The 27,620-nt window shown below is 47.5% G+C and overlaps 1 protein-coding gene across 2 annotated transcripts in view; it reads right to left on the bottom strand.

Annotated features, from left to right (window-relative positions):
* Window positions 1-249: 249 nt before the first annotated feature.
* The window catches only part of myo1f (myosin IF), a 178,599-nt gene continuing 151,228 nt past the window's right edge, over window positions 250-27,620 (bottom strand). The window contains exons 19-28 of one of the 2 annotated variants that reach the window (XM_078198411.1): window positions 22,559-22,703; window positions 21,373-21,487; window positions 19,861-20,030; window positions 16,917-17,062; window positions 14,121-14,267; window positions 10,073-10,221; window positions 6,036-6,116; window positions 5,417-5,548; window positions 3,610-3,767; window positions 250-759 (exon numbers count right to left, since the gene is read on the bottom strand). In XM_078198411.1, coding sequence (XP_078054537.1) covers window positions 394-759; window positions 3,610-3,767; window positions 5,417-5,548; window positions 6,036-6,116; window positions 10,073-10,221; window positions 14,121-14,267; window positions 16,917-17,062; window positions 19,861-20,030; window positions 21,373-21,487; window positions 22,559-22,703 — 1,609 coding nt within the window. In that variant the 3' untranslated portion in view covers window positions 250-393. Of the gene's footprint in view, window positions 760-3,609; window positions 3,768-5,334; window positions 5,549-6,035; window positions 6,117-10,072; window positions 10,222-14,120; window positions 14,268-16,916; window positions 17,063-19,860; window positions 20,031-21,372; window positions 21,488-22,558; window positions 22,704-27,620 lie in introns of both variants that reach the window. The other variant, XM_078198412.1, reaches the window with a different exon arrangement.

Here is a 27,620-nt window from a genome sequence, read left to right as displayed (position 1 = left end):
GCTAACTCAATAGCTTTAGCTGAGCTTCATTTGTTTATAACACCTTATCGCTGCCAGTCAGTAAAGGCCGAAAGATGTATTTATGTGCGGACAAAACTGCTGCTGGCTTCATTCTAAACAAGGGTTTTTATCACTTAATCTAGCAATGACTTAGTTACTAGTTATTGTAATGACCTTATAGAGGTCCATGAGGTTGGCCTCTTGGAGTATGAGCTCCCTGATTGAGGTAATGATTGCCTGCCCAACCAGGGAGCCTCACCTGTGTACATATTGAGGAGTGTCAGGGTTACTAACACTCCAGATTCTGACTTTGTACCTGAAGCACTCTTAGGAGTGGAGATAAGTTTGTAAATAAAGTGAACCTGGTGAAAAGATACCAGCGTCTGAGTTATTTCAGTAATAAATTGTTACTATAAAACCCCAGTTTAAACTGAACTTATAAGCAGCTTTATTCTTATAATGGAAGGCAGAAGAAGGTAGAATACAGATTGAAAGGTGGAACAGGTTTGAGGGGCTGAGTGGCCTAGTCCTCTTCCTATGTTCCTTCCTATCAATGCGTATTGACAATGAAGTTGTTTCTGAATAAAAGTCCCCTTTAAGATGATCACTCTGACACACAGGCTGTCCAATGGCGCTCCTTATTTTCCAGTCCGGTAAAATTCGGAACCGAATCCACAAGAGTTCATATCTTCTCCACATAGTTTCCTGGGAACAGCCCTTCCTTTCCATGTAGACGACCCTTCCACCATCCTGACGGATCTGGAAAATTCAGTGAATTCATCAGATTTGCACACATGTCCACATTCACCGCCTGTCCACCAAACCTCTCCCTCAGAGATCAGAATAGCAACTTTCCGGTCGTTCATGCCAGCGGGATCTTCAGATCTCGCTGATGGCGCACCCATGTTGCACGTTTCCTGGCAGCGAGGGGTGCATTCAACGGGAAACCCAGTTGACAACGGCGGGCCTGGGAGATCCCACCGTCGGCCAATGGCGGGTCGCCTCTGCTGCCACGAAACGTGCGGCGGGTGTGCAGAATATCCTGCCCACCATGTATTCTGGCTCGCCAGAGAAAATTAATTATTTTACCAGTATTAATTAGTTTTTACTGAGTGGACATCCTTTTAAATCCAGTCACAATGTAGGCGGGGGTAAATTTGAACAGGACAGTGCCACTGATGTAAATGATACCGAGCCGTACCCAGGGTCACAGAGACTGAAGGGTGCCATACCCATGGCGTGTTGTGGATAAGGCGTGATTAGCACATTTGGATTGAGCACATTTGGATCTGACAGAAGGGAAACCAGGCCCTATCGCTTCCCTACCTGAGAATCCAGCTTTCTCCACTAGAGACGTCACACTCAAGATGCTTTTAAACTGAAGAGTAACTCCCACTGAAAGATCTTCGGCTCCAACAGGAAGTAGAACTCTGACACAATTCAAGTATGAATGATCTTATATGGAACGTTTTCCGGACATACCATTCCAGAATGATGTATGTTCTACTATGTACTTGTAAGGATATCTCAGTGGAATTTGCAGGGAGGGCCAAGGCCATTTGCAATGCTGTATGATTGACCCGGATCGTGTATGCTTGACAACTCTTTTTGAATTGAGTGGTAAGTTATTTAAATCCAGAAACCCCTGATATTATTTCCAGAGACACTTCAGTAAACTGAACTCTACAAATCAGAGAGAAATAGGCCAGAATTTTACTGCCCTGCCTGTCACGGGAATCGGAGCGGGCGAGGGGCAGACAGTGGGAAGGCCCATTGACCTCGAGGTGGGATTTTACGGCTTCGGGTCGAGCGAGGACCTAAAATCCCGCCCATAGTTTTAAACTTTCAAGTCAGGTGTAGCTCCCACAGGAATGAGAAAAGATGGGGGAAAATGCATACGTAAAAATAAAATTGTAACAGATTGGTGCTCATCTGTGAGCTTATGGACATGTGTTGATTTTTCTCTTGAGGATCTGGGCAGTATAATTCCTGTTGTAAGTAAATACGTCAGATTACTTTTCTTTATTTTCTTCGATTTCTATGGGTAAATCGATTCACTTTATATCATAAGTTTGAATCCGAGGGTGGGATTTTCCGCTGCCACCCACCCAGGGACAGGAAATTCTCAGCCGAAGTCAATGGACCTTAGTCTTGCCCGTTATATTTACCGTCCCGCCCACATGGCAGACGGGGCCAGAAGATTTAGGCCTGAGCTACAGTTGTGCTGTTCACAGATGAGAGAAAGGTCCCCCTGGAAGTTTGGAGTTTTAGGGATATACGTTGCGGACACTGAGGCTGGGATTTTGTGAGGGCGATGGAGGGCCATGCCCACCGGCTGGAGAACCGCAGGGAAGCCCCGTCAGCTCTGTAGTGAAGGCCTAGCAGAATCAAATCCCGTTTGATCACTTAACCGGCTGCCGTCAGGACTCGCCCGCCATTGAGGCTCCTGGAGGCAGAAGTCCCGCCTGTTGACAGCTGCCAACCATTCAGAGGCTCTTAGCTTCTCATGCCAGCAGTGCCGGCGGGAGGGGCGGCTGCTGGTGGCAACGTACCCACCTGAGGCCTAGGATCACGATGGGATCCCTTGGGTCATCAGGGGTGAAGGCAGAATAGGGATCATAGGGTGAGGACCATGGGAAGGGGGGTAAGGATGCTGGAGGCAAAGGCAGGGCGTTTCCAGAGACCAGAGGCCCAGCGCCAGGTGGGTTGATCGTGCGCCAAGCGCCCGATCATGAGGGAGCCATCACCACCAACCCCCCCACCAACACAAGCTCCCCCCGAGCCACCCCCCCCCCCCCCCCCGCACCAACCTCTCCCCCTCTCCCCGCCCCACCTCACTCCCAACCGCGCAGGAAGCAAAACCTGACCAGACGCAAGAGTTTCATGTGGCCTCCTTTCGATCCGAGAGCCAGCATTAAATTCCGATGGGCTCGGGGGTTAATGGGTGTATTGATAATCTTTAATGACATTCTGCCGCCCGTCACTGAGATTCCCACAGCAGCTCCCTCCACCCTCGAAGGGGACGGTTTCCCGCTTCTGGGAGACTGGCACGGGGGCCTCTCCAACCATTAAGTGGGCCCGGTTGCCATAGATGCCGCCCCCCCCCCCCCACCCCCTCCCCCAGCGGGCTGCACAAAACCCAGCCCTTAGAGTCTAAAACAGTTGCAAAAAATAAAAGAAAAATCCTCCCATTGCTACTCGAAAATGTCTATCAGCAAACACTGCAACAAAAAGAAAGAAACGGCATATTCTGGGAATCTGAAATGTGAAGGACACAAACTGAAGTTCCCTAACTTGTCTTTTTCCTGTTCAGGTACTGAGACATCCCTTTTGCCCTTGCAGCATTTTAATGTTTTTACTTTGAAGACGACAATAATGTAATGAAATGTAACAGGGAGCTGGGCCTCAGCAGCAGTTGCTTGTTCTGCTTGTGGCCACATAAGAATGGAATTTTTCACCTTCCCAAGCAGTAGAAACAGACCATTGAGAAGAAAGATGCGCCATCATTTCTGCCTCCTGCTTTGTATCTATGGCCAGCTCTTGGCTTTCCAGCTGCAGTGATCAGGAAATTTATATTCATTACCTTTAATAACGGCCACATACTCTCACCTTCGAGAACAATATCAATGACATCGTTGACGTTGAAGCTGATTTCGTCCACATCCTGACCCGTGTACTGATAAAGTGCCCGGCATCTGGGCCGCTGCGTCTGTGGGTGTGGGCGGCCGGGCAAAGGCCTCTGAGATAAACTTCTTCTTCTTTGCATTCTACAAATATACATTAATCACATGACATTCCAATCAATTCAATGCACCCTAAAGAATTGTTTCTCCACATTTTCTGGGGGCGGCGTGGTGGCACAGTGGTTAGCACTGCTGCCTCACAGCGCCAGGGACCCGGATTCAATTCTGGCCTCAGGTTACTGTCTGTGTGGAGTTTGCATGTTCTCCTGTGTCCGCGTGGGTTTCCTCCGGGTGCTCTGGTTTCCTCCCACAGATGTGGAGATGCCGATGTTGGACTGGGGTAAACACAGTAAGAGTTTTAACAACACCAGGTTAAAGAGCAACAGGTTTATTTGGTAGCAAATGCCAATATGGCATTTGCTACCAAATAAACCTGTTGGACTTTAACCTAGTGTTGTTAAAACTCTTACTGTGTTCCTCCCACAGCCCAAAGATGTGTGGGTTAGGTGGATTGGCCATGCTACATTGCCCCTCAATGTCAGGGGGATTAGGAGGTTAAATATGTGGGGTTACTGGAATAGGGCCTGGTTGGGATTGGTGCAGACTCGATGGGCCAAATGGCCTCTTTCTGCACTGTAGGATTCTATGATGCTATGATTATTATTTTTTAAAATATCCTGAGCGGCATGCTGGCACAGTGTTTAGCACTGCTGCCTCACAGCACCAGGAACCCAGGTTCATTCCCGGCCTTGGGTGACTGGGTGGAGTTTGCACATTCTCCTCGTGTCTGCATGGGTTTCCTCTGGGTGCTCCGGTTTCCTCCCACACTCCAAAGATTGGATTGGCCATGCTAAACTGCCTCTTAGTGTTCCATGGTCTGAAGGTTAGATGGTAAATGTGTGCAGTTACATGGAGAGGGTGAAGGGGGGGAGGGCCTGGGTAAGATACTTTGTCAGAGAGTCGGTGCAGACTCGATGGGCCGAATGGCCTCTTCTGCACTGTAGAGATTCTATGATTCTATTCTATGACTATTATTTCATGGCATGTAGGCATTACTGACTAGGCCAGCATTTATTGCCCATCCCTAATTGCCCTTGATGAGGTGGTGGTGAGCTGTTGCCTTTAACCGCTGTAATCCAAGTAGGTACACCCACAAGGCTGTTAGGAAGGGAGTTCCAGGATTTTGACCCAGTCGACCAACATCATGCAATATGGATGATGTTGGCAGCAACAGTAATGTTTGCCCATCCATAAATGCCTCAAGGGACAGCCCTTGTGTGGAGTCCCCACCTGCTGAGCTTTTCCAGGATATTTTGTTTGTATGATTGAAGCTGCAACATTCCGATTCGGGGATACACGTGGGCCAAAATCTTTCCATCTCACCCGCTGCAGGAATCGTAGCAGGTGAGACGGAAAATTTGGCGGACCATTTAAAAGTCTGGTGGGAATTTCAGGTCCTGGGGCACGCGTGGCCGGAGAATGTTAACTGTGCTGGACCAATCATAAGGTCATAAGACATAGGAGTAGAATTAGGCCATTTGGCCCATCGAGTCTGCTCCGCCATTCGATCATGGCTGATATGCTCCTCATCCCCATTTTCCTGCCATATTTAGCAACCAATTATTGCCATGTTGGGTTTTCTGTCACCTACCCCGCAGCTCCTTGATCCGGCACTTGCATGAACTCCATGTTAGCATTGCTGTTTGTTGTTCTTCTTGCTTTAGTCGTTGCACCTTGTTTTGGCAGCGAAGGCATTTCGGAACTGACTGCAGACACTCTTGGGCCTTTCATGAGTTTGGAATAGGTTTGTTCCTGTTTGATTTGATTGTTCTGTGGGAATCTTGGTGCACCGTTCCGACACTGCCCTTAAGTAGGAAAAATAGTAACTGTTAGAAAGACAGTCCTTTGAAATTCTGCTGTAGTTGGCAGGGTGGGGGGTGAGGCGAGTGGTTGAAGGTAGCGGGCGATTGTTAAGCTCATCTTACGTAACCCTGCTTAGCATTTCGAAATCACGAGGCAAGTAAAATGTAATCAGGTCGGAACTGTACAAGCCCACGGTGAGGTATGGGTTCTGAGATCCTGCAAGCAGATCATAGGCAAACCTCACAGGTACGTGCATTACTCTGTAAGCTGCTAGTAACATGGGTAGATTTCAGCAGTGGTGCTGCTTGTTAATCTTGGCTGGATGTTCAGCAGAGCCACAAACACTGCTGCATAGAATTAATTTATCATTTGTTACAAATGGAGGAAATACTTGGCCACTTATTTCCACCATGAAAAAGTCAAAGGGGCTGTTGCATTTGTCCAGCCTCACTGATTTACACTTCTTGATTCTTTTTCACCACTTGTTACCTGATGGCGGTGGCGGGGCAGATCTAGTTGGAGGATGTTTTGTAACCCCTCTGCTCTCTACAACACCTTTCCTTGTTGGCTCTGTCACAAAGGAGAGAAGGAAAATGTTAGTGCCTCACAAAGAGAACGTGGCCAGTTGCAATACGGTGTCAGCTGCGGAATAATTATACACCGCAAAATTTCACTCAGCACGTTTCAGTTTTATAAGGAAGCATTGTCGGGAAGTAGGTGAGAAGCTAGGTCATGTAAGGGAAGGATTTGCAAGGGTGAGTGGGAGCAGCGAAGGGCTGGAAATTAATTAGTTGTAAGGAAAGTGGAACCGACTGTGAAAAGACAGTGAGCAGGTGGAGTGAATGAAATCAAGAGTTTTGGGTTAGCAAATACACCCGCTCATCTTAAAGTCTGAGACATGAAAACCATGGATACATTCTGCTTAAAATATATCCAATGTAGCAAAGTAAATGAACTGTAAATCGTAGAATCCCTACAGTGTAGAAGGAGGCCATTCAGCCCATCGAGTCTGCATCGACAGCAATCCCACCCTATGGGCCCTATCCCCATAATCCCACATATTTACCCTGCTAATCCCTCTAACCTACGCATCCCGGGACACTAAGGGACAATTTAGCATGGCCAATGCACCTAACCCGCACATCTTTGGACAGTGGGAGGAAACCGGAGCACCTGGAGGAAACCCACGCAGACACGGGGAGAATGTACAAACTCCACTTAGACAGTGACCCAAGCCGGGAATCGAACCCAAGTTCCTGGAGCTGTGAGGCAGCAGTGCTAACTACTGTGCCACCCGGTGATGGATAGATAGATTGGGACTGTTTTCCTTGGAGAAGAGGTTGAGAAGAGATTTGATTGATGTATTCAAAATCATGAGGGGTCGGAGCAGAGTGGATAGGGAGAAAGCGTTCCCACTTTGATGGAAGGTCATCTTGTCCACCCCAGTCCAACACGGGCATCTCCACACTTTGGTGGTAGGAGAGAGACGGAGAGGGCACAGATTTAAAATCAGTGGCAAAACAAGTAATGGAGACACGAGGAGACACTTTTTCACACAGTGAGCAGATCTAGAAAGCACTGCCTGAAAGTTTGGCGGAGGCAGGTTCAGTTGAGGTATTCGAGGGATTTGGGTTATTATCCGAAAGGGGTTATGGGGAGAAGGCGTAACAATGTGGCGTAACAATTCTGTGATTCCTGTGATCATCTCCTGCCTCCATCCCAGGGCGAGTCGGAAGCAGAGGAAGAGTGGACTCAAAAAAATTGTATATAAAATGCAGAAAAACAAGTAATCAAACCGAACTGATCTTTGATCAAAAAGTACAGCTTAAGAGCTTTACCATAAGGGAAATGGCATCGTTGGTATAAAAGGCGCTGAAATGTTCTATCAGCTATGATCATATTGAATGGCAGAGTAGGCGTGATGGGCTGAATGGCCTACTTCTATTCCTATCATATTGTGCTTTTAATATAACAAAACTCCCCAATGCATTTCACGTTTCATATACTGCAAACATGGTTGTTGGTCTTATGGTCGATATGTGTGGCTTATCTAATGTAGAGAGACTGGAGTCTTACTCTGGTGGTTAATTCAAACTGGTTTATTAACACTAGAGGCATGATCTTCCTGCCCATTAATGCCACGCTCCCGCTGCAGCGAGGTTGGAGAATTCGGGATGGGAAAATCCCACCGGTGTGAACAGTGGTAAGATGCTGGCCTATATATAAGTTAAGTTAATCATCAATATAGACTGTTCCATCCTCTCTCCCAAGTGTCTAACACATGACTGCTGATGTCATTGTTGCATCATGGTCCACATAACTCATTTCCATAACTATTCTATTAACCCATTAGACTACACTTCACAGGAGTGTTATCATAAAAAAACTAACATTGAGCTGCATAAACAGATGCTGAGACTTCTTGGGCAGGATGGTGGCGCAGTGGTTAGCACTGCTGCCTCACAATGCCAGGGATCCGGGTTCAATTCCAACATTGGATGACTGTCTATGTGGAGTTTGCACGTTCTCCCCGTGTCTGCGTGGATTTTCTCCGGGTGCTCCCGTTTCCTCCCACACTCCAAAGATGTGCCGGTTAGCTGGATTGGCCATGATAAATTGACCCTTAGTGTCCCAAGATGTGTAGGTTAGGGGGATTAGCGGGGTAAATGTGTGGGGTTATGGGTATAGGTCAAGGTTGGTCCTAGGTAAGATGCTCTGTTGGAGGGTCAATGCAGATGCAATTGGCCAAATGGCCTCCTTCTGCACTGTCGGGGTTCTATGATTCTAAGACAGGTGACCAAAACCTTGGTCAATGAGATTGGTTTTAAGGAGTGTCAGAAAAGAGGATAAAGAGATGAGGAGATTTAACTGGGGAATTATAGAACTTAGGGCCTAGGCAGCCAAAGGCATAGCCATTAAGAGTTAAGCGATAAAAATTGGGGAACACAGAGGTCTCAACGAGTTTTAGGGTTGGAGGAGGTTATAGACATAGAATGGGGTGAGTGCATGGTGGAATTTGAAAACAAAGATGAGATTTTAATATTCAGGCTTTGCTGGACTGGGCATCAATGTAGGTCAGTGAGCACAGGGGTGATGGGTGAACAGCACTTTGTTTGAATTAGGATATGAAGGCTTTGGATGAAGTCAAGGTTACAGTGGGTGGAAGATGGGAGGTCAGCCAGGAGAATATTGGAATTTTTGAGTCCAGAAGTAACAACAGCATGAAGGAGGGTTTCAGCAGAGACGGGTGATGTTATGAAGGAGAGAGTATGCAACGTTGGCGATGGAGTGAAGATGGAGTTGGAAGTTCACTTCAGGTCAAATAGGGCATCAAGAATGTGAATGATCTGGTTCACTATCAAACAGAGGCCATGGAGAGAGGGATGGAGACAGTGGCTGGAGTTTGTGAGGACGACTGGAGACAATGGGACCAATTTTAACTCTTTGTAAGTGGCTGGGTTTTGAATGAGTTAAAATTACACTCACTTCGCCTTCCCAATATTTAATTGGAGGAAATTTCAGTTCATTCAGTACTGGTTGTCAAACAAGAAACATGGTATATTCATGGCACCAGAGAGGTGGTGACACGGTAGAGCTACAGTAGATGTAAAAACTGACACTGTATTTTCAGGTGAGGGGCGGCGTCTACATGGGAAATAGAAAGGGGGCAAGGATGGATCCAATGGGGACTCCAGAGGTAACTGTGCAGGAGGGGAACAGAAGCCACTGCAAGTGATTCTTTGGTTGTAACAGAATGGACAGAAATGGAACCAGACAAGGGCAGTTCCATCCACTGTATAATGTAGGAAAGGTGTTAGAGGAAGATCCCATCATCAACTGTGTCAAAGGGTGCAGACAAGTCAAGGGTGGGGCGGGGGGGGGGGGGGGGGGGGGGGGGGAGAGGGGCAGGGGGGAGGGGTGGAGGATAGTTTTCCATTGTCCCAGTCACGTTGCATGTCCTTTATTGTTTTGATAAGGGAAGCGTCAGTGTTATGGCATGGGTGGGAAAACAGACTGGAGAGGTTCAAACTGAAGTGGTGTTAAAAAGGAGGGCAGGAATTTGAGTGTCAAAGGCATTTTCAAGGTCTTTGAGGGGAAAGGGAGGTTGGAGTTGGGATGATAGTTTGCAAAGAGGCGTGTCAAGGATGGGTTTTTCGAGGAAGCGGTGATGACAGCAGAATTGAAACAGAAAAGCTCAGTACTTGAGAAGGATTGATATTTGGCAGCACAATACTCATTTATTCACCATTTAATATTTTATGTCAAAGGGTGAATGACTATTCATAGCATAAGCATAAACATTAAAGCATAGTTAACATGTTTTGATTGGTTGGCCTATTGTGCTCCCATATCTTCAGCACTCGCCACCAGCAATGTATTCATTGCTTAAGGCGGGTGAGTTCCACTGTGACTGGAACAGTCCTTTTTCTCACAATCAATGCTCAACCCTGTTTGGGAACCTTAGCAGACACAGCAAGCAATTCCTTTTAATGGTCCTTCATCAGGAACTAGGCAGACCAACTTACTCGAGTTCTTGGGTAAGCCATCTCCGATACTGATATTAAGTGTCTTTCCGGCAGGTTTAACCACTGCCATCTCCCCTTGGCATCTGCTGAAGATCAGGTTCCGAGTGCCACCTCCTCCCCAGCCTTCTTTCTTGATTTTGAATTGTATGCTGTTAACAAAATCAAACAAAGCACCACAATTAAAAGCAGCAGGAAATAATCATTCCTCAAAACTATCCACATTACGAATGATGAGCTTTGCATCACTGATTAAACACACAGTTTACTACCTAAGGGCAGCACGCAGGCACAGTGGCTAGCACTGCTGCCTCACAGTGCCAGGATCCCGGGTCCAATTCCGGCTTCGGGTGACTGTCCATGTGGAGTTTGCACATTCTCCTCGTGTCTGTGTGGGATCCCTCTGGCTGCTCCGGTTTCCTCCCACAGTCCAAAGATGTGCAGGTTAGGTGGATTGGCCATGATAAATTGACCCTTAGTGTCAGGGGGATTAGCAGGATAAATGTGTGAGGTTGCAGGAATAGGGCCTGGGTGGGATTGTGGTCGATACAGACTTGATGGGCCGAATGGCCTCCTTCTGCACTGTAGGGATTCTATGATGATTCTAGGGAAAGAAACAGCAGCCCTGGTTGCAAGACGTTACTGCGGAATGTGATGGAAGTGGATAGGCAGGAATTTGGCTGGTTTTATAAATACAGGCACAGAGTACAGGAGCAGGGAAGTTATGATGAACCTTTATTGAAGTCTGGTTCGGCCTCAGAGTCCAATCCTGGGCACCTCGCATTCGGAAAGATATGAAGGCCTTAGTGAGGTTACGGAAAATATTTATGAGACTGGCTTCAGGGGTGGGGGACTTCAGTTATGTGGGTGGACAGGATGTTCGCATTAGGGCAGAGAAGGTTGAGATGAGATCTGATAGTTGTGTCCAAAAACATGAAGGGCGTTAGGAATTGGATGAGGATCTGAAGTGAAGAAATTTGCAGGAAAGGGTAAGGAGTGGGAATAGCTGATTTACTCATGCAAAAGGCTGGCACAGGCACGAGTGGCCAAACAGCCTCTTTCTGTGCTGTAGCCATGCTATGATTCCATGTACACCATCCACTGTGAAGCTCTGTACATTGCCCCTTTAACTACAGATGTGGACCAGACCTCCGGAATGTGCACCATAGCGGTTGCACAGTCTGGGATCCTAAAGCCCAGAAATCACGGCACGGTGGCACAGTGGTTAGCACTGCTGCCTCACAGCGCCAGGGTCCCGGGTTCAATTCCGGCTTCGGGTGACTGTCTGTGTGAAGTTTGCACATTCTCCCCGTGTCTGCATGGGTTTCCTCCCACAGTCCAAAAGACGTGCGGGTTAGGTTGATTGGCCATGCTAAATTGCCCTTAGTGTCATGTCAGGGGGATTAGCAGGGTAAAAATGTGGGGTTACGGGGATAGGACCTGGGTCAGATTGTGGTCGGTGCAGCTCAGTGGGCTGAATGGCCTCCTTCTGCACTGTCAGGATTCTACAAAAAAAATTATTTCTATCCGTTTGGATTAGATTCAAATCTGCTGAGTTCACTTCCATGTTGCATCCACGAATATCATCCATTACCCTCATTTGGAAGCTACCTTCAGGTTAATATCCATATTTCTACAGATTAGTTTAGAATTTACACACCGTTTAATACATTCATGGAATAAAGCTGACTGTCTCATACACAATGCCCGGTAGAAACTATAAACTTACATTTATTTTATTACGGTTATAAATGATTTATGTTCACTGCTTTAACAGGAAAATAAAACTCACCTGTTACTGTAATAGGATGTTACAGGGACTGGAAGGTTTGAATTAAAGTAAGTTAAAAGTTTATTTATTATTGTCACAAGTCGGCTTACATTCACACTGCAATGAAGTTATTGTGAAAATCTCTAATCGCCACACTCCGGCGCCTGCTCGGGTAACACTGAGGGAGAATTTAGCATGGCCAATGCATCTAACCAGCACGTCTTTGGACTGTGGGAGGAAACCGGAGCACCCGGAGAAAACCCACGCAGACACGGGGAGAACGTACAGACTCCGCAGACAGTGACCCAAGCCGGGAATCAAACCCAGGTTCCTGACGCAGTGAGACTGCTGTGCTAACCACTGTGCCGCCCCACATTATAAGGAGAGGCTGGATAGGCTGGGTCTATTTTCCCTGGAGTGTAGGAGGATGAGGGGTGACCTTATAGAGGTTTATAAAATCATGAGAGGCATCGATAAGGTGAATGGCTAAGGTCTTTTCCCCAGGGTAGGGGAGTCCAAAACTAGAGGGCATAAGTTTAAGATGAGAGGGGAAAGATTTAAAAGGGACCTGAGGGGCAACTTCTTCACACAGAGGGTGGTGCGTCTATGGAATGAGCTGCCAGAGGAGGTGGTAGAGGTGGGTACAATTACAACATTTAAAGGACGTTAGGACGGGTACATGGATAGGAAAGGTTTAGAGGAATATGGGCCAAACGCAGGTAAATGGGACCAGTTCAGTTTAAGAAACCTAGTCGGCATGGATGAGTTGGGCCGAAGGGTCTGTTTCCATGCTGTATATTTCGAGGACTCTATAGGTGGGATTTTCTGGCCTTGCTCGCCCCAAAACTGGAAAATCCCGCCCGAGCTCAGCGGACCTCTCCATGGTCCGCCTCTCTCTCTCGCTCTGATTCCCATAGAATCCCAACAGTGCAGAAGGAGGCTATTTGCCCCATCGAGTCTGCACCGACAACAATCCCACCCAGGCCCTATTCCTGTAACCCCATGTATTTACCCTGCTAAAGTCCCTGACACTAAGGGGCAATTTAGCATGGACAATCAACCTAACCCGCACATCTTTGGGCTGTGGGAGGAAACCAGAGCACCCGGGGGAAACCCACGCAGACATGGGGGGAATGTGCAAACTCCACACAGACAGTGACCCGAGGCTGGAATCGAACCTCCTGTGGCGGGCGGGGTGGTAGAATTCTGGCCAATGACTCTATGGACAGAATTTTCCCGTTCTGCCCTCCATGGGAATCATAGTGGGGGGGGACAGAAAATTCAGTGGACCATGCAAAGGTCCGTTGACCTCAGATGGGAATTTCTGGCCTTGGGATGAGTGTGGCCGGAAAACACCACCCTCTGAGTCTCCGACAGAACATTTGGTTCTGGTCTTAAGCTACTATGACTGCTGTTATTTGCTTCCTGTATTTTTATTTGCCTAAAATTTGCTACTGTGGTTTATGTTGATCATAAACTCCAGCCTATTGGTTGCCTGAATAACTGGTTCCTCTGTGATAATTTTTTCACCCATTTATAAAACCGCAGAGGACAGGCGGTAGGGAATAAAAGCAGAACTCGAGTTGATTCTGTGCTACTGCCATGGATTTGATAATGTGGAGGTGTAGAGCATCATTAGCAGGGGGGGGAGACCCTTCTACTGGGCTGCAGAATGTCACCGGTAGCTACTTAGAGATGAATCAGATTTAGTTCAGGGTTGGATGAATGGGGCACTGGGAAAGGACAAAGAAATATAAAAATGATAAGACAAACTATAATAGAATAGAATAGAATCCCGACAGTGCAGAAGGAGGCCATTGGGCCCATCAGGTCTGCACCAACCACAATCCCACCCAGGCCCTATTCCCGTAACCCCACACATTTACCCTGCTAATCCCCCTGACACTAGGGTCAATTTAGTATGGCCAATCAACCTAACCCGCACATCTTTGGACTGTGGGAGGAAACCGGAGCACCCGGAAGAAACCCACGCAGACACGGGGAGAACGTGCAAACTCCACACAGACAGTGACTCGAGGCCGGAATTGAACCCGGGTCCCTGGCGCTGTGAGGCAGCAGTGCTACCCATTGTGCCACCGTGTCGCCCTAACTGTTAACCGTGTACAACACATGCAATCCAAAGTCCAGGAGTTATTGTAATTTGATATTCATTATCACAGCAGATAAGGTGATCTCATATCCTATTTTCACAGTCATTTGTAGCCTGAATTATTTGATCACAAGAATAAAGAAGGAAAAACAAACAAGGTGTTTTCTTACGTGTCACCAAAATTGAGCTGTAATTTCTGATGTTTTAACTCCTCGGTTCGTTTGCACAGAAGACTAACAAATTCGGTTTTGAAGATGGACTCCAGGACACTGTCATAGTCTGCTTCATGCAGGACAACAAAATCATCTTGCCTGGTGCTGAAATACAAACCAGAAGACAAACAGAGTTTCATTTATAATCTCTCTAAACTGCATCTGTCACTGCTTTCAGGTGATATGAGAAACCGATGGATCTGAAATACTAATTAACAATCGGTCACAAACCAGAAGAATTAAAAAAAAAAAATTCATTCATGGAACATGGGTGTCATTGGCTGGTCAGCATTTATTGCCCATCCCTAGTTGCCCTTGAAACTGAGTGCCTTGTTAGGCCATTTCAGAGGGTAGTTGAGAATCAACCACATTGCTATGGGTCTGGAGCCACATGTAGTAAGAAGTCTAACAACACCAGGTTAAAATCCAACAGGTCTATTTGGTAGTCACATGTAGGCCAGACCAGGTAAGGATGGCAGATTTCCTTCCCTAAAGGACATTAAACAACGTCCAATGATCTATTTAAACAAAATAGATGAGTTGGGAGCTTTATTATTTCTGAGATTCCTAAAACTGACATTTTATTTGGTCCATCTATTCTAAGGCTTGTTTGGGTCTAAAGTAAAACTTTATTCTGATTTGGTGATTACACAAGGATTTGTTAGCCTGGTTAAAGGAGTTGACATTGTATGGCCTGTGCATTGGTGGGACAGGGATTGGTTTACAGTCTGGCCTCAGGTCCATTGCCAGAGGTCTGTGAAAGGAGCTCTGCATTACATTGGAGCCACAGTATGCCGGAGCCAGACTATTACAGGATGGAATGTAACCAGCAACTTCATCCCTCTGTTTCAAGAGCAGTTGAAAAAATGCACAGATTGTGACACCTTCATCTCAAACTAATTTTAGGAGGTAGTCTATTTTGCTATTTTTTTGTAAGTTGTTCAGTCGATAAAAACAGTAGTTATGCATGGTTTTATTAATTTAAATATACTATCTTCTTAGCTAACATGGTATTGTTAATAATGTTATCAAGCTAAAAAAAACTGATGTGCCCACAAGTGGGAAGCCAGGAGTTTCTAACCTTTGCAGTTCAGGCTCACACATGGAGAGGGTCCATTCTCGCTGGATAGTGGAAACCGATATGACTGCATCCTCAGTGTCATCACAAAGAGAAGAGCATGGCTAGAAATTGATTTTGATAAACTCTAATCTCTTGTGATGGCAATTGATGTGACATTTTTGTATGGCGGAATCTTGTGGCGATGGCACAGTGGTTGGCACTGCTGCCTCACAGCACCAGGGACCCGGGTTCGATTCCGGCCTGGGCTCTGTCTATGTGGAGTTTGCATGTTCTCCTCGTGTCTGCGTGGGTTTCTTTCGGGTGCTCCGATTTCCTCCCACAGTCTGAAAGATGTGTAGGTTAGGTGGATTGGCCGTGCTAAATTGCCCTTCATAGAATCATAGAATCATAGAAACCCTACAGTGCAGAAGGAGGCCATTCAGCCCATCGAGTCTGCACCGACCACAATCCCACCCAGGCCCTACCCCCACATATTTACCCGCTAATCCCTTTAACCTACGCATCTCAGGACTCTAAGGGGCAATTTTTAACCTGGCCAATCAACCTAACCCGCACATCTTTGGACTGTGGGAGGAAACCGGAGCACCCGGAGGAAACCCATGCAGACACGAGGAGAATGTGCAAACTCCACACAGACAGTGACCCAAGCCGGGAATCGAACCCAGGTCCCTGGAGCTGTGAAGCAGCAGTGCTAACCACTGTGCTACCGTGCCACCCTTAGTTTGTCCGTGTGTATGTGTCAGTGTGTGAGTGTCAGTATGTGAGTGTCAGTATGTGAGTGTCAGTATGTGAGTGTCAGTGTGAATGACTGTGTGAGTGTGTGTGTGAGTGTGGCTATGCTTGATGTGGTGTAATGCCTTTGAAATGATATTCCCCTTGTGAGAGACTAGCAACCTGTGCCAGAAATAATTTGCTACAGAAACAGACGCATGTCTGACTTACACACCATCAGTTTGCAGAATGGTTGAGAGAGAGAGAGATGATTCCACAATGTACTCTGGCAGGGAAGCACAATGGGGTTAATTTTGAATGTGTGCAATTGTGCAAAACAATGATATTAGATCAGCCATTGATTATATGTCTCTCCCATCAACTGGGGTTCCCTTGGTTGCAATTCACCAAGGGGAGGCAGTGATGTGGTGGTATTGTCACTGGATGAGTAATCCAGAGACCCAGGGTAATGCTCTGGGGACCTGGGTTCGAATCCCACCACGGCAGATGGTGAAATTTGAATTCAATAAAAATAATGATAACCATGAAACCATTGTTGATTGTCGTAAAAACCCACCTGGTTCACGAATGTCCTTGAGGGAAGGAAATCTGCCGTCCTTCCTTGGTCTGGCCTACATGTGACTCCAAAGCCACAGCAATTTGGTGGACTCTGAAATGCCCTCTGAAATGACTTAGCACTCAGTTCAAGGGCAATTAGGGATGGGCAATAAATGCTGTCCAAACAAGCAAAGGACAAAATATTCTCATGATAGCAACCATAAGGGAGGTAACAGGAAACCACCTGAGCTACTCTTTGCAAGTAAAGGAATCAAGAATCTCAGGTGTGAGGCTTGCCCAAGGCAGTGCAAGATGAAATACGCAGGTAATGCTTTCTGGGACGTTTGCCAGGGTTCTTAGATAGCAACGCAAAACGTAGAACCACAAAAACAAGATTACTGTACCTCATAGAAACAGCAGTAATGTTCTGAATTTCAATCTTTCTTTTAAGGATCTCCTTGATTTGACCCTTTTCCGGTCCCTTTTTAATCTTTTCTCGACCAATTAGATAAATGTACTTTGAGGATAGTATAAGGTCACGTTTTATACTCTGAAAAATTGGATATGATACACGACTTGTTACTTCATGCAGAAATGCAATGGTGAATACTGCGGTGATGTAATAAATAACTGGGTGGATGCAATGTACAGGACAATGCTAGAAAAATTGGTATGGCAGCTCTATTAGCTGTTTGCCTGCTGCCAGTCTACAAGATCTCACATTGAATATAATTGACCGTACAAGGTTGATAACATGTACTATTATAGGGTTATACAGGTTTCCAAACAACTATAACTAAATTCTATAACTAATCGATTGCATTACAGGATAAATGTTTAACATATTCATGTGAGATTCTTCGGTACGCTGTTTCAATACCGGCACTATTCTATTTGCTTTAAATGGGTTCTTTTTTTCTCTGCGACTCCAACATGAGTTGCTGCTGGAAGAGAAAGTAGAAAGAAAGGAAAAAGAAAATAAATGTTGGAAAGCTCATTTTCCTCTCCCTTGCTGCCAAGGGAAGTTCAGCTCTCCTAACCACAGCGATCAGGACATGGCCTGTCCCACTAGGTTACTGTTCCTTTCATGTTGTCCCAAAGTTTCCAGACTTATCTCGGAGGGTTTGCTTAATGACTCCCGCAATAATAGCAGCTGAGGTGAGGAGGAAGGAAAATGTAGGTTGGCAGTAAAGCAGCCCCAGGCTTCACCACCTGAATTTTCCGTCGTTTGGCATCATCGTCGGCACCTGCTCCCTTCTGATTGCTCGTGGAATTATGAATATGAATCCAACCTGGTGTAGCACAAATTGGGCCGGATTTTCCGCCCTTCCCTCATGGCATATATTGCAGTGGTCTGTCATTGGATGGCAGTGGGATCTTCTAGTCCCGCCACTGTCAACAGGTTTTCCTGCTGTTTGCACCCTTCGCTGATGGGGAACCCACAGTGAGCGGTGGGTAGGGGCGGGGGGGGGGGGGGGGGGGGGTGTTGGGTGATGGTGGGGCAGCGTCGGTGGGACTGGAACGGCTGGAAATATTTTGGCTAATGTTTCCACCCCCTCGATGAGAATCAGAATTAAAATCTGCCAGATGCCATTTGAAACATGTAACACACTTTGTGTGGTGTAAATAAGAAAAAATCATTTTGAAGATCTCATTCACTTTTATACGTCTGCAGTTTTCCTCTCTGTCCACAATTGGGTGCAGGGTAAGTAGAGTCCTGACTCTAGCTGGATCTGGGTAAATTTGAAGGATTAACTCATTTCAATTGGGCCAATGTACCATTACTGGAGGCCTGCTCCCTCGCGAGGGCCTGTGTCTGTGAACAAGGCCAAAGTCCCAGTTGCCACTGTCAGCGTGAAGAATAATAGGCTTCAGTTTCAGGGTCTACCGACTGCTTTCCCAGACCAGCAACCAGGCGATCTTCAGCACCTGTTGTCCTACCAGCTCCATAGGAGAAAGTCTAGCTGGTCTGCAGATGGCACCTAGATCCTCCAATCTGAGTAGGATTAACGTGAGGCCAAAGGGCCTGATTCTTCTGGCTCCTACTTCAAATGGACACTTATTTGGTGAACCAATAGGAAAATAAGATCAGAAGCCCCATTAAGAGATTTTCACCTCATTCTTTTGGCTGCCTCATGCTCGTGCCTGTTCAAAGTGCAAGCATTTAGCCCTTGCTCTGCAAGGCATCTGTTCTTGGGATGTGAGCATTGCTGGCTAGGCCAGCATTTATTGTTTGTCCCTAATTACCTTGAGAAGATGATGGTGAGCTGCCTTGAGTCGCTGCAGTCCATTTGGTGTAGGTACACCCACAGTGCTGTTAAGAAGGGAATTCTAGGTTTTTGATCCAGCAACGGTGAAGGAATGGCGATATATTTCCAAGTCAGGCTCATGGGTGACTTGGAATGGAACTTGAAGCCGGTGTTGTTCCCATGCATCTGCTACCTTGTCCTTTTGGGTGGTAGACATCATGGGTTTGGAAGGTACTGTCAAAGTAACTTTGGCTCGTTGCTTTGTATTTTTGTGGATACCTTGCTGTTCTGTCAATGTTTAAGGTGGTGGACAGGAAGCAAATCAAGTGGGCTGTTTTACTTTGAATAGTGTCGAGCTTCTTGAGTTGGAGCTGCACTCAGGCAAATGGAGAGTATTCCATCACACAAATGACTTGTGCCTTGTAGCTGGTAGACAGGCTTTGGGGAGTCCAGAAGTGAGCTATTTGCTGCATAATTCCCAACCTCTGACCTGCTCTGTAGTCACAACATTTAAATGGCTGGTCCTATCTGGATTCTGGTCAATGGTGACCCCAGGGTATCGGTGGTGGTGATGTAAAGAAGGTGAAGATTCAGCATAATCAGTCTGTGCTCCTTTCCCTTCTCCTTTGAGCATTGACAGTACACCAAACAGAAAAAGATCTGCCTTGATGTATATAGTCTTAATATTGCAAATAGTATTGCATCAAGGGGAGGACCTGATGTTGTAAACTACAAGTGTGACATTGGAGATATTCTTTTAAAGAACCCCAGTCCAGACAATCATGTGACTCCTTGAGGTAATACAGCTGGATTAAAAATTAATTATTACAAACGAGTCTAATTCCGAATGACATTCCATAGCAATATTCACTGAAGCTCGATATTTTTACTATCATGAACCATTTTTTGAGATCATAGTTTGGCATTGGCATGAGTATTTATTTCGGGAAACATTGGTGCCTTCCATGGAGAACAATCTGGTCTCTCAGTGTGGAGGGATGGAGGTGACGGGGATGAGACAAGAACACACAGCAAAAGGAAAATGGAACTTGAACCTTTCTCCTTTCCATTTGTTAAAGATACGATTGTCAATCCTTACCTTAAATCTTCTGTCAAACTTAGTGACCGAGTCTGCAAAATCTATCCTCTCCCGCTTCCCAAGAAACTGCCGTAGCTCTGGTCGGTCTTCAATGCCAAGATAGTCACCAACAAAGTTTCGGTTAATGCTGTTCCTTCTTCTCTCTTTGAAGTTGTAAAGTATGCTGGAGGCTGGAGCGAACAACCAAAATTAGGATTCATGACAAGAGGACATAGACAGGTTGGCAGATGCAGTTTAATACAGAATAGCATGAAGCGTTACGTTTTGCAAAGAGGAATGGTGAAGGAACGTATCTCTTGGAAGTGGGACAGGAATTAACAAATGCTGGGATTTTTGTAAAATATGCAGATAGCTAATTTTTAAAAATGTATTCATTCAAGCAATGCAGGCATTACTGGTAAAGCCAACATTTGTTGCCCATCAGTAATAGCCCTCAAATTGAGTGGCATGCTGGGCCATTTTAGAGGGCATTTAGGAGTCAACCACATTGCTGTGTGTCTGGAGTCACATGTAGGCCAGACCAGGTAAGGTTGGCCGATTTCCTTCCTCATTGGTCACCAGTGAACTAGATGGGTTTTTACAGCAATCAATGATAGTTTTGTGATCACCATTACTTCAAATTCCAGATCTTTTAAAAAAAAATTAAATCTAAACTTCACCAGTTGCGATGGTGAGATTTGAATCCATGTCCCCAGAGCCTGGTGAGAGGGGAGAGATACAAAAGTGTCCAGAGGGGCAATCTTTTCACACAGAGGGTGGTGAGTGTCTGGGACAAGCTTCCAGAGGTAGTAGTAGAGGCGGGTACAATTTTATCTTTTAAAAAGCATTTAGATTGTTACATGGGTACGATGGGTATAGAGGGATATGGGCCAAATGCGGGCAATTGGGATTAGTTTAGGGGTTTAAAAAAAAAAGGGCGGCATGGACAAGTTAGGCCGAAGGGCCTGTTTCCATGCTGTAAACCTCTATGACTCGATGACTCTACTGGATTACTAATCCAGTGACATCACCGCCATCCCCACACATTCACATTGTTTTGATTAGATGCCACTCTTGCCCAAGGTGAAATATCTGTCACCTTATTTGAAGGGTTATATAGAATTTGTATTCTGAGTCAGTGAGCAGAAAGAAAGGTAAAGAAGTTATCTTATTTTCAGGGTTGAATGGGAATTAAGAACAGATGAATACATGACATGGTGGTCACAGTTCCTGAGTAAATCCTAGGATGGGCTGTGGAGGAAAGTGGGAGAGGCTGAGTGTGAGCTTGTGGCTTTAGCGTGGAGTCAGGATGAACATTCCTCCTGTCTCGACATTGAATGAGGAAAACAATTCTTTTTGATGTCCCCCGGTGGTTTGGGTCAATGTAGATCTTGACCAACTATTCAACTCTCACACATATATTGATAAAATTATGCTTGATCTAACTGGGCCAAATCACCAACATTAGGCAAGTTTCCTCAACTGTATATATACCTCACCTGCATATTTGTTATAATGACATTAGTGTCTTACCTTCTTCTCTCATCTGTTCATACTTTCTTCGTGCAATGTACTTCCTCCATGCTTTCTGAATGGTTCTGGCAAATTTATCAAACTTTCGCTCTCGCATTTCCTCCAAAAGGAAAAGCTGGAATTTCAAAAAATTGGATGATGACAAACTTAAATGAATCAAGGAAATAACTATTAATATTGAAATTGTGCCTCAACAGAATACATGCTTTAAATTAGTAATTAGGAACAACTGTACCCTATTGGCGAAATAGGGCAGCACGGTGGCACAGTGGTTAGCACTGCTTCTCACAGTGCCAGGGACCCGGGTTTGATTCCCCGCTTGGGTCATTGTCTGTGTGGAGTCTACATGTTCTCCCCATGATTGCGTGGGTTTCCTCCCACGGTCCAAAAGACTTTAAAACTCATGGCCAATCCACCTAACCAGCACGTCTTTCAGACTGTGGGAGGAAACCGGAGCATCCAGAAGAAACCCACGCAGACACGGGGAAAATGTGCAAATTCGGCATCCAGACAGTGACCCTAGCCGGGAATCGAACCCATGTCCCTGGTGTTGTGAGGCTAACCACTGTGCCACCAAGCTGATGTGCTGGTTAGGTGCATTGGCCATGCTAAATTCTCCCTCAGTGTACCCGAAGAGGAGCCAGAGTGTGGCGACTAGGGGATTTTCACAGTAACTTCATTGCAGTGCTAATGTAAGCCTAATTGTGACACTAATAAATAAATAGGGAACCATTGTAAGAGTATACAAACCAGTTCCTCTGCCTGTCTCGGAGGAACTGGGAGAGTCTGTGACTTCACATTGCTGTCTTGGAAATAAATCAATTTTAGGTTTCAGGCTAGTTCAGACTCATTCTTCCCAGAACTAACAAACGTTGTCAGAACAAAGTGAAATAAAATGTTAAACCAAACCCTGACATCACACAACGCTTAAAAGCACTCAGAATCAACCGGCACATTCACTGCCAAAAATGTCACAATTGCCATGGTCATAATGGCCCTTTAGTCAACACCTCCGCAAAGCAGCCTTCCCGGTCTGTAGGGGGCAATGATAAATCGGGCGGTCGACCAGCCACTCAGTCATCAACAAAACCCTGGTAATGTTTCAAAAATAAATCTGGTTTTGGTTGGCAAATCCTAACTAACAATTAAAAAAAAAAGATAAACTCAATCCGCGGCAGTAACTTACCGATTCTGGATTCTTGATAAATACTTTGCTCCTCCCCATCTGGTACTGGTCGGAGTCCATGTTGACCGAACGAAGCAGATGCTGGGCCCCTTGCCGTTCATCGCCGTGCCAATGTGGCCAAGTCTCTGGTGTGAGGATAGCATACCTTGAAACAAGGACAAATCACAGACGGCACATACTTTATCGCCCATTCGGAATGTGCTCTGCATATATCCGTGTCTATTAAAAACATTTTACTTCTATCTGCGCTGCCGGTCTACAGTACCTGGCTCTTGATTGTAATTTTTCTGTCACACTCCCGTTCCATTATAAACTCCGAGGCCTGGATTTGACCTTTTGTCAAACTGGGCTCACTCCATTCAAGCTCTGACAAAAGATTCAGCCTGAAGATGTCAGAGTCATAGAATCCCCACAGTGCAGAAGGAGGCCATTCAGCCCATCGGGTCTGCACCGACCACGATCCCACCCAGGTCCTATCCCTATAACCCCACATATTTACCCTGCTAATCCCTCTAACACTAAGGGTCAATTTAACGTGGCCAGTCAACCTAACCCACACATCTTTGGACTGTGGGAGGAAGCCGAAGCACCCGGAGGAAACCCAAGCAGACACGGGGAGAACGTGCAAACTCCACACAGACAGTGACCCGAGGCTGGATTTGAACCTGGATCTCTGGCGCTATGAGGCTGCAGTGCTAACCACTGTGCCACCGTCCTGCCCGTCAGGTATCCAACCCATCATCATCTTCTAGAACGGGATAATATGGGAAGGCCTGCGCGTTAAATACACAGTCCGCTTTCTCTTCTTAAATAACTAATCAACAAGCAATGTAACTTGTTAATGAGGCAATCGACTGAGATTTTATCTGGCCCACTCCATTTGCCGCTGATGCGCGACAATCGAGCACGAGACACAAGGCTTCAGTAATTGAAGGCTTTTATTGACAAACAATGGAACTATTTAAACACGAGTACACCATTCCAGACTGGAGGGGTCCCGCCTGAGCAGAGGGTCTTATACCTCTCCCAGGAGGCGGGGCCCGACTGGGATGTGCCACAACAGCATCCACCACAGGTATATTAATCCCACAGTGTAAACACCCTAGCCCAACAACAACATTATAACAACCCCACAGTGTCAACACCCTAACCCAACAGCAACATTAGAATAACCCCACAGTGGTAACCAACGATGGTTAACCACATTCACCCCTCCTTTGAAAACAAAGGCCGGCGGGGTGCGAAAACAGACTACATATATACAAAAAAAATCTACAAGTCCAGCCGGTCTGGAGGACCGCACCGTCGTTGTGACCTCCTCAATACCGGTTGTGACACCGGAGCAGGTGCTTGCGGTGGCGTTCTCTCCAAAACAGCGTCCGGCTGTCCCCTCGAGGACTCACGGGCCGGTTGACCCTGGTGAAGCGGTGGTGCAGGGGATCCTGGTACCTTCTGCGGTGGCGCCGATCTCCGAGTCTCAGGCAAGCTGTACATGGGAGTGTAACTGTTATGCACTGGTCCCGGTGCTGACCGCGCCACGTCCGGGGGAGAAATAAGCGATAGGGGATTCGTGACAGGGGGTATGGGAGCGACAGGAGTTGCTACGTCCCCTGCGGGCGCCAGGTCTCGGATCGAGACTGTGTCCTCTCGCCCGTCAGGATATGCCACATAGGCATACTGAGGGTTGGCGTGGAGGAGGTGGACCGGTTCGACCAAGGGGTTGGACTTGCGGGCCCTTACATGTCGCCGCAGAAGGACGGGTCCTGGGTACGTCAACCAGGCTGGTAAAGATATCCCCGAGGACGACTTCCGAGGGAATGAGAACATCCTCTCGTGGGGAGTATCATTGGTTGCCGTACACAGGAGGGAGCGAATGGAGTGAAGCCCATTTGGAAGGACCTCCTGCCAATGGGAGACTGGAAGGCCTTTGGACTTCAGCGCCAATAGGACAGCCTTCCAGACTGTAGCATTCTCTCTCTCCACCTGTCCGTTGCCCCAAGGGTTGTAACTCGTGGTTCTACTAGAGGCAATCCCGTATGAGAGCAGGAATTGCCTCAAGTCGTTACTCATGAACGACGAGCCCCTGTCGCTATGTATATAGCAGGGGTACCTGAACAGGGTAAAAAGATCACGGAATGCCTTGATCACCGTGGCAGTCGACGTGTCCGCACAGGGGACAACAAACGGGAACCGGGAGTACTCATCTATGATGTTAAGAAAGTACACGTTCCAGTCTGTTGAGGGAAGGGGGCCCTTAAAATCCACACTCAGCCTCTCGAAGGGGCGAGTGGCCTTGACCAATTGTGCCCGGTCAGGTCGGTAAAAGTGCGGTTTGCATTCCGCGCAAATCCGACAGCTTCTTGTTACTGACCTGACATCCTCCATCGAGTAGGGCAGATTGCGGGCTTTGATGAAGTGGTAGAGCCGAGTGACCCCAGGATGGCACAGATCATTATGGAGGGCGTTCAAGCGGTCCTCCTGCATGGTAGCGCATGTTCCGCGCGAGAGGGCATCCGAGGACTCATTGAGTTTCCCTGGACGATACATAATATCGTAATTATAGGTGGAGAGCTCAATTCTCCACCGCAAGATCTTGTCATTCTTGATCTTGCCCCTCTGCGTATTATTGAACATAAACGCCACGGGTCGCTGGTCCGTGATCAGGGTGAACCGCTTCCCCGCCAGGTAATGGCGCCAGTGTCTGACGGCCTCCACAATAGCCTGGGCCTCCTTCTCCACCGCTGAATGCCGAATTTCGGGACCTTGAAGGGTGCGGGAAAAAAACGCGACGGGCCTGCCTGCCTGGTTTAGTGTGGCGGCCAGGGCGAAATCAGATGCATCACTTTCCACCTGAAAAGGGATGGATTCATCCACTGCGTGCATCGTGGCTTTCGCAATGTCGCTTTTCAATGCCTTGAAGGCCAATTGGGCCTCTGGCGTGAGTGGAAAAGTCGTGGACTTGATAAGCGGACGGGCTTTGTCCGCGTAGTTGGGGACCCACTGCGCATAATAAGAGAAGAAGCCGAGGCATCTCCTCAGTGCTTTTGCGCTAGCGGGCAAGGGAAGTTCAGTAAGGGGACGCATACGGTCTGGATCAGGGCCAATGACCCCGTTCTCCACCACGTATCCCAGGATAGCTAACCTGTGCGTACGGAATACACACTTCTCCCTGTTGTAGGTCAGATTCAGGCGAGACGCAGTGCGCAAAAAGTTCTGGAGGTTTGTGTCATGGTCCTGCTGGTCATGGCCGCAGATGGTGACATTATCCAGGTACGAGAAGGTAGCCCGAAACCCGTTCTGGTCCACCATTCGGTCCATAGCACGCTGGAAGACCGAGACCCCATTGGTGACACCAAATGGAACCCTAAGAAACTGATACAGACGACCATCCGCCTCAAAAGCCGTGTATTGTCGGTCCTCTGGGCGGATGGGGAGTTGGTGGTAGGCGGACTTAAGGTCTATGGTGGAGAACACCCGGTACTGCGCAATCTGATTGACCATATCAGATATGCGCGGGAGAGGATACGCATCCAGCTGCGTATATCGATTAATGGTCTGACTGTAGTCGATGACCATCCGGGGTTTGTTCCCGCTCTTAACCACCACGACCTGTGCTCTCCACGGACTAACGCTGGACTGTATGATCCCTTCTTTGAGGAGCCACTGAACCTCAGATCTGATGAAGATCCGGTCTTCAGCGCTGTAACGCCTACTTTTAGTAGCGATGGGCTTGCAGCCTGGTACCAGATTCTTAAATAAAGAGGGTGTGGTGATCTTTAGTGTGGAAAGATTGCATGCGGGGCGCTTTGGACGATTTGGAGGCTGCGGCTGATTCCCTACTGCCAGCGAAGGGAGTGGCCCACCGTACTGTAGGATCACACTCTTCATGTGGACCATAAAGTTTAGTCCGAGGAGAATTGGCGCGCAAAGATGCGGCAACACAAGGAGCCTGTATCGCTCGTAAATTGTGCCCTGCTCTTCCAGAGTTACCACACAACGTCCTTGGATCGGTACAGACCGGGACCGTGAAATTGTCTGTTTGGCAGGTAGAACCCGGAGTCCACACCTCTTTGCAGTGTCAGGGTGAATAAAACTCTCAGTGCTCCCGCTGTCAAACAGACAATACACAGTACGACCATTTACCTTAATCATTGAACAGTCAAGCCTGTGATGCTTAGCCTGGTCCAGGGTGATCGACGCCACCGTTGGCCCTTGGACGTCACTGCAGGCAGCCGAGGTTGATGCTGAGGACCCCTGCTGGTCGCTCCTGGTCGTCGTCGACCAAGATGGCCGCCCCCATGAATCGCACATGGTTGAGGGCGCCAAGCGTAGCGACTCCTGGTGGTCATCCTCCTCCTCCGCCAGCCACAATGGCGTCGTCCTGGGCTCGCACGTGGTCGGACCTCGTGGGTACTGCGACGCCGATGGAGATGATCTCCGTTCTGGAGGGTCACAGGCTGCACTGCTGTTCTTGGGCTTTGATCTGCAGACTTTCGCGTAGTGCCCCTTTTTACCGCATTGATTGCAGATCACCGTTTTAGCAGGACACTGTTGCCGTGGATGCTTGGCTCCTCCGCAAAAATAGCACCGCGGGCCGCCTGGGGCTGCCGCCGTCGTCGGGTCGATATGGGAGCGCGAGCCCGTGGGGCGAGGAGGGATTTGTGACTGCTCCTGCCACGTTGTCTCCACGTGGTCCTCCTGATACAGGGCCAAGCTTTTCGACGCCGCCTCCAGCATTTCAGCCATCTCCATCGCTTGGGTCAGGTTGAGATTCCCCTTCTCCAACAGCTTGAGCCGGATGTACGAAGACCCTACCCCTGCCACAAACGCATCTCGGGCGAGGTCGTACATGTACTGCTCAGCCGACACAGCTTTGCAGTCGCAGCCCCTGGCAAGCTGCAAGAGCTCATTGGCGTAATCCTCCATGGTTTCGCCCGACTGCCGACGTCGTGTAGCGAGGAGGTAACGAGCGTGGATCTCGTTGGGAGGTCTCGTGTATCGCTTTTTCAAGAGCTCGATGACCCTCGGGTAAGTGGTGGCCGCCCGAATCGCGAGGTAGACA

This window comes from Mustelus asterias, chromosome 26 (assembly GCF_964213995.1).
Source record: "Mustelus asterias chromosome 26, sMusAst1.hap1.1, whole genome shotgun sequence".
In the NCBI taxonomy this organism is placed as follows: Eukaryota; Metazoa; Chordata; class Chondrichthyes; order Carcharhiniformes; family Triakidae; genus Mustelus; species Mustelus asterias.
This window is presented reverse-complemented; position numbering and strand designations above follow the sequence as displayed.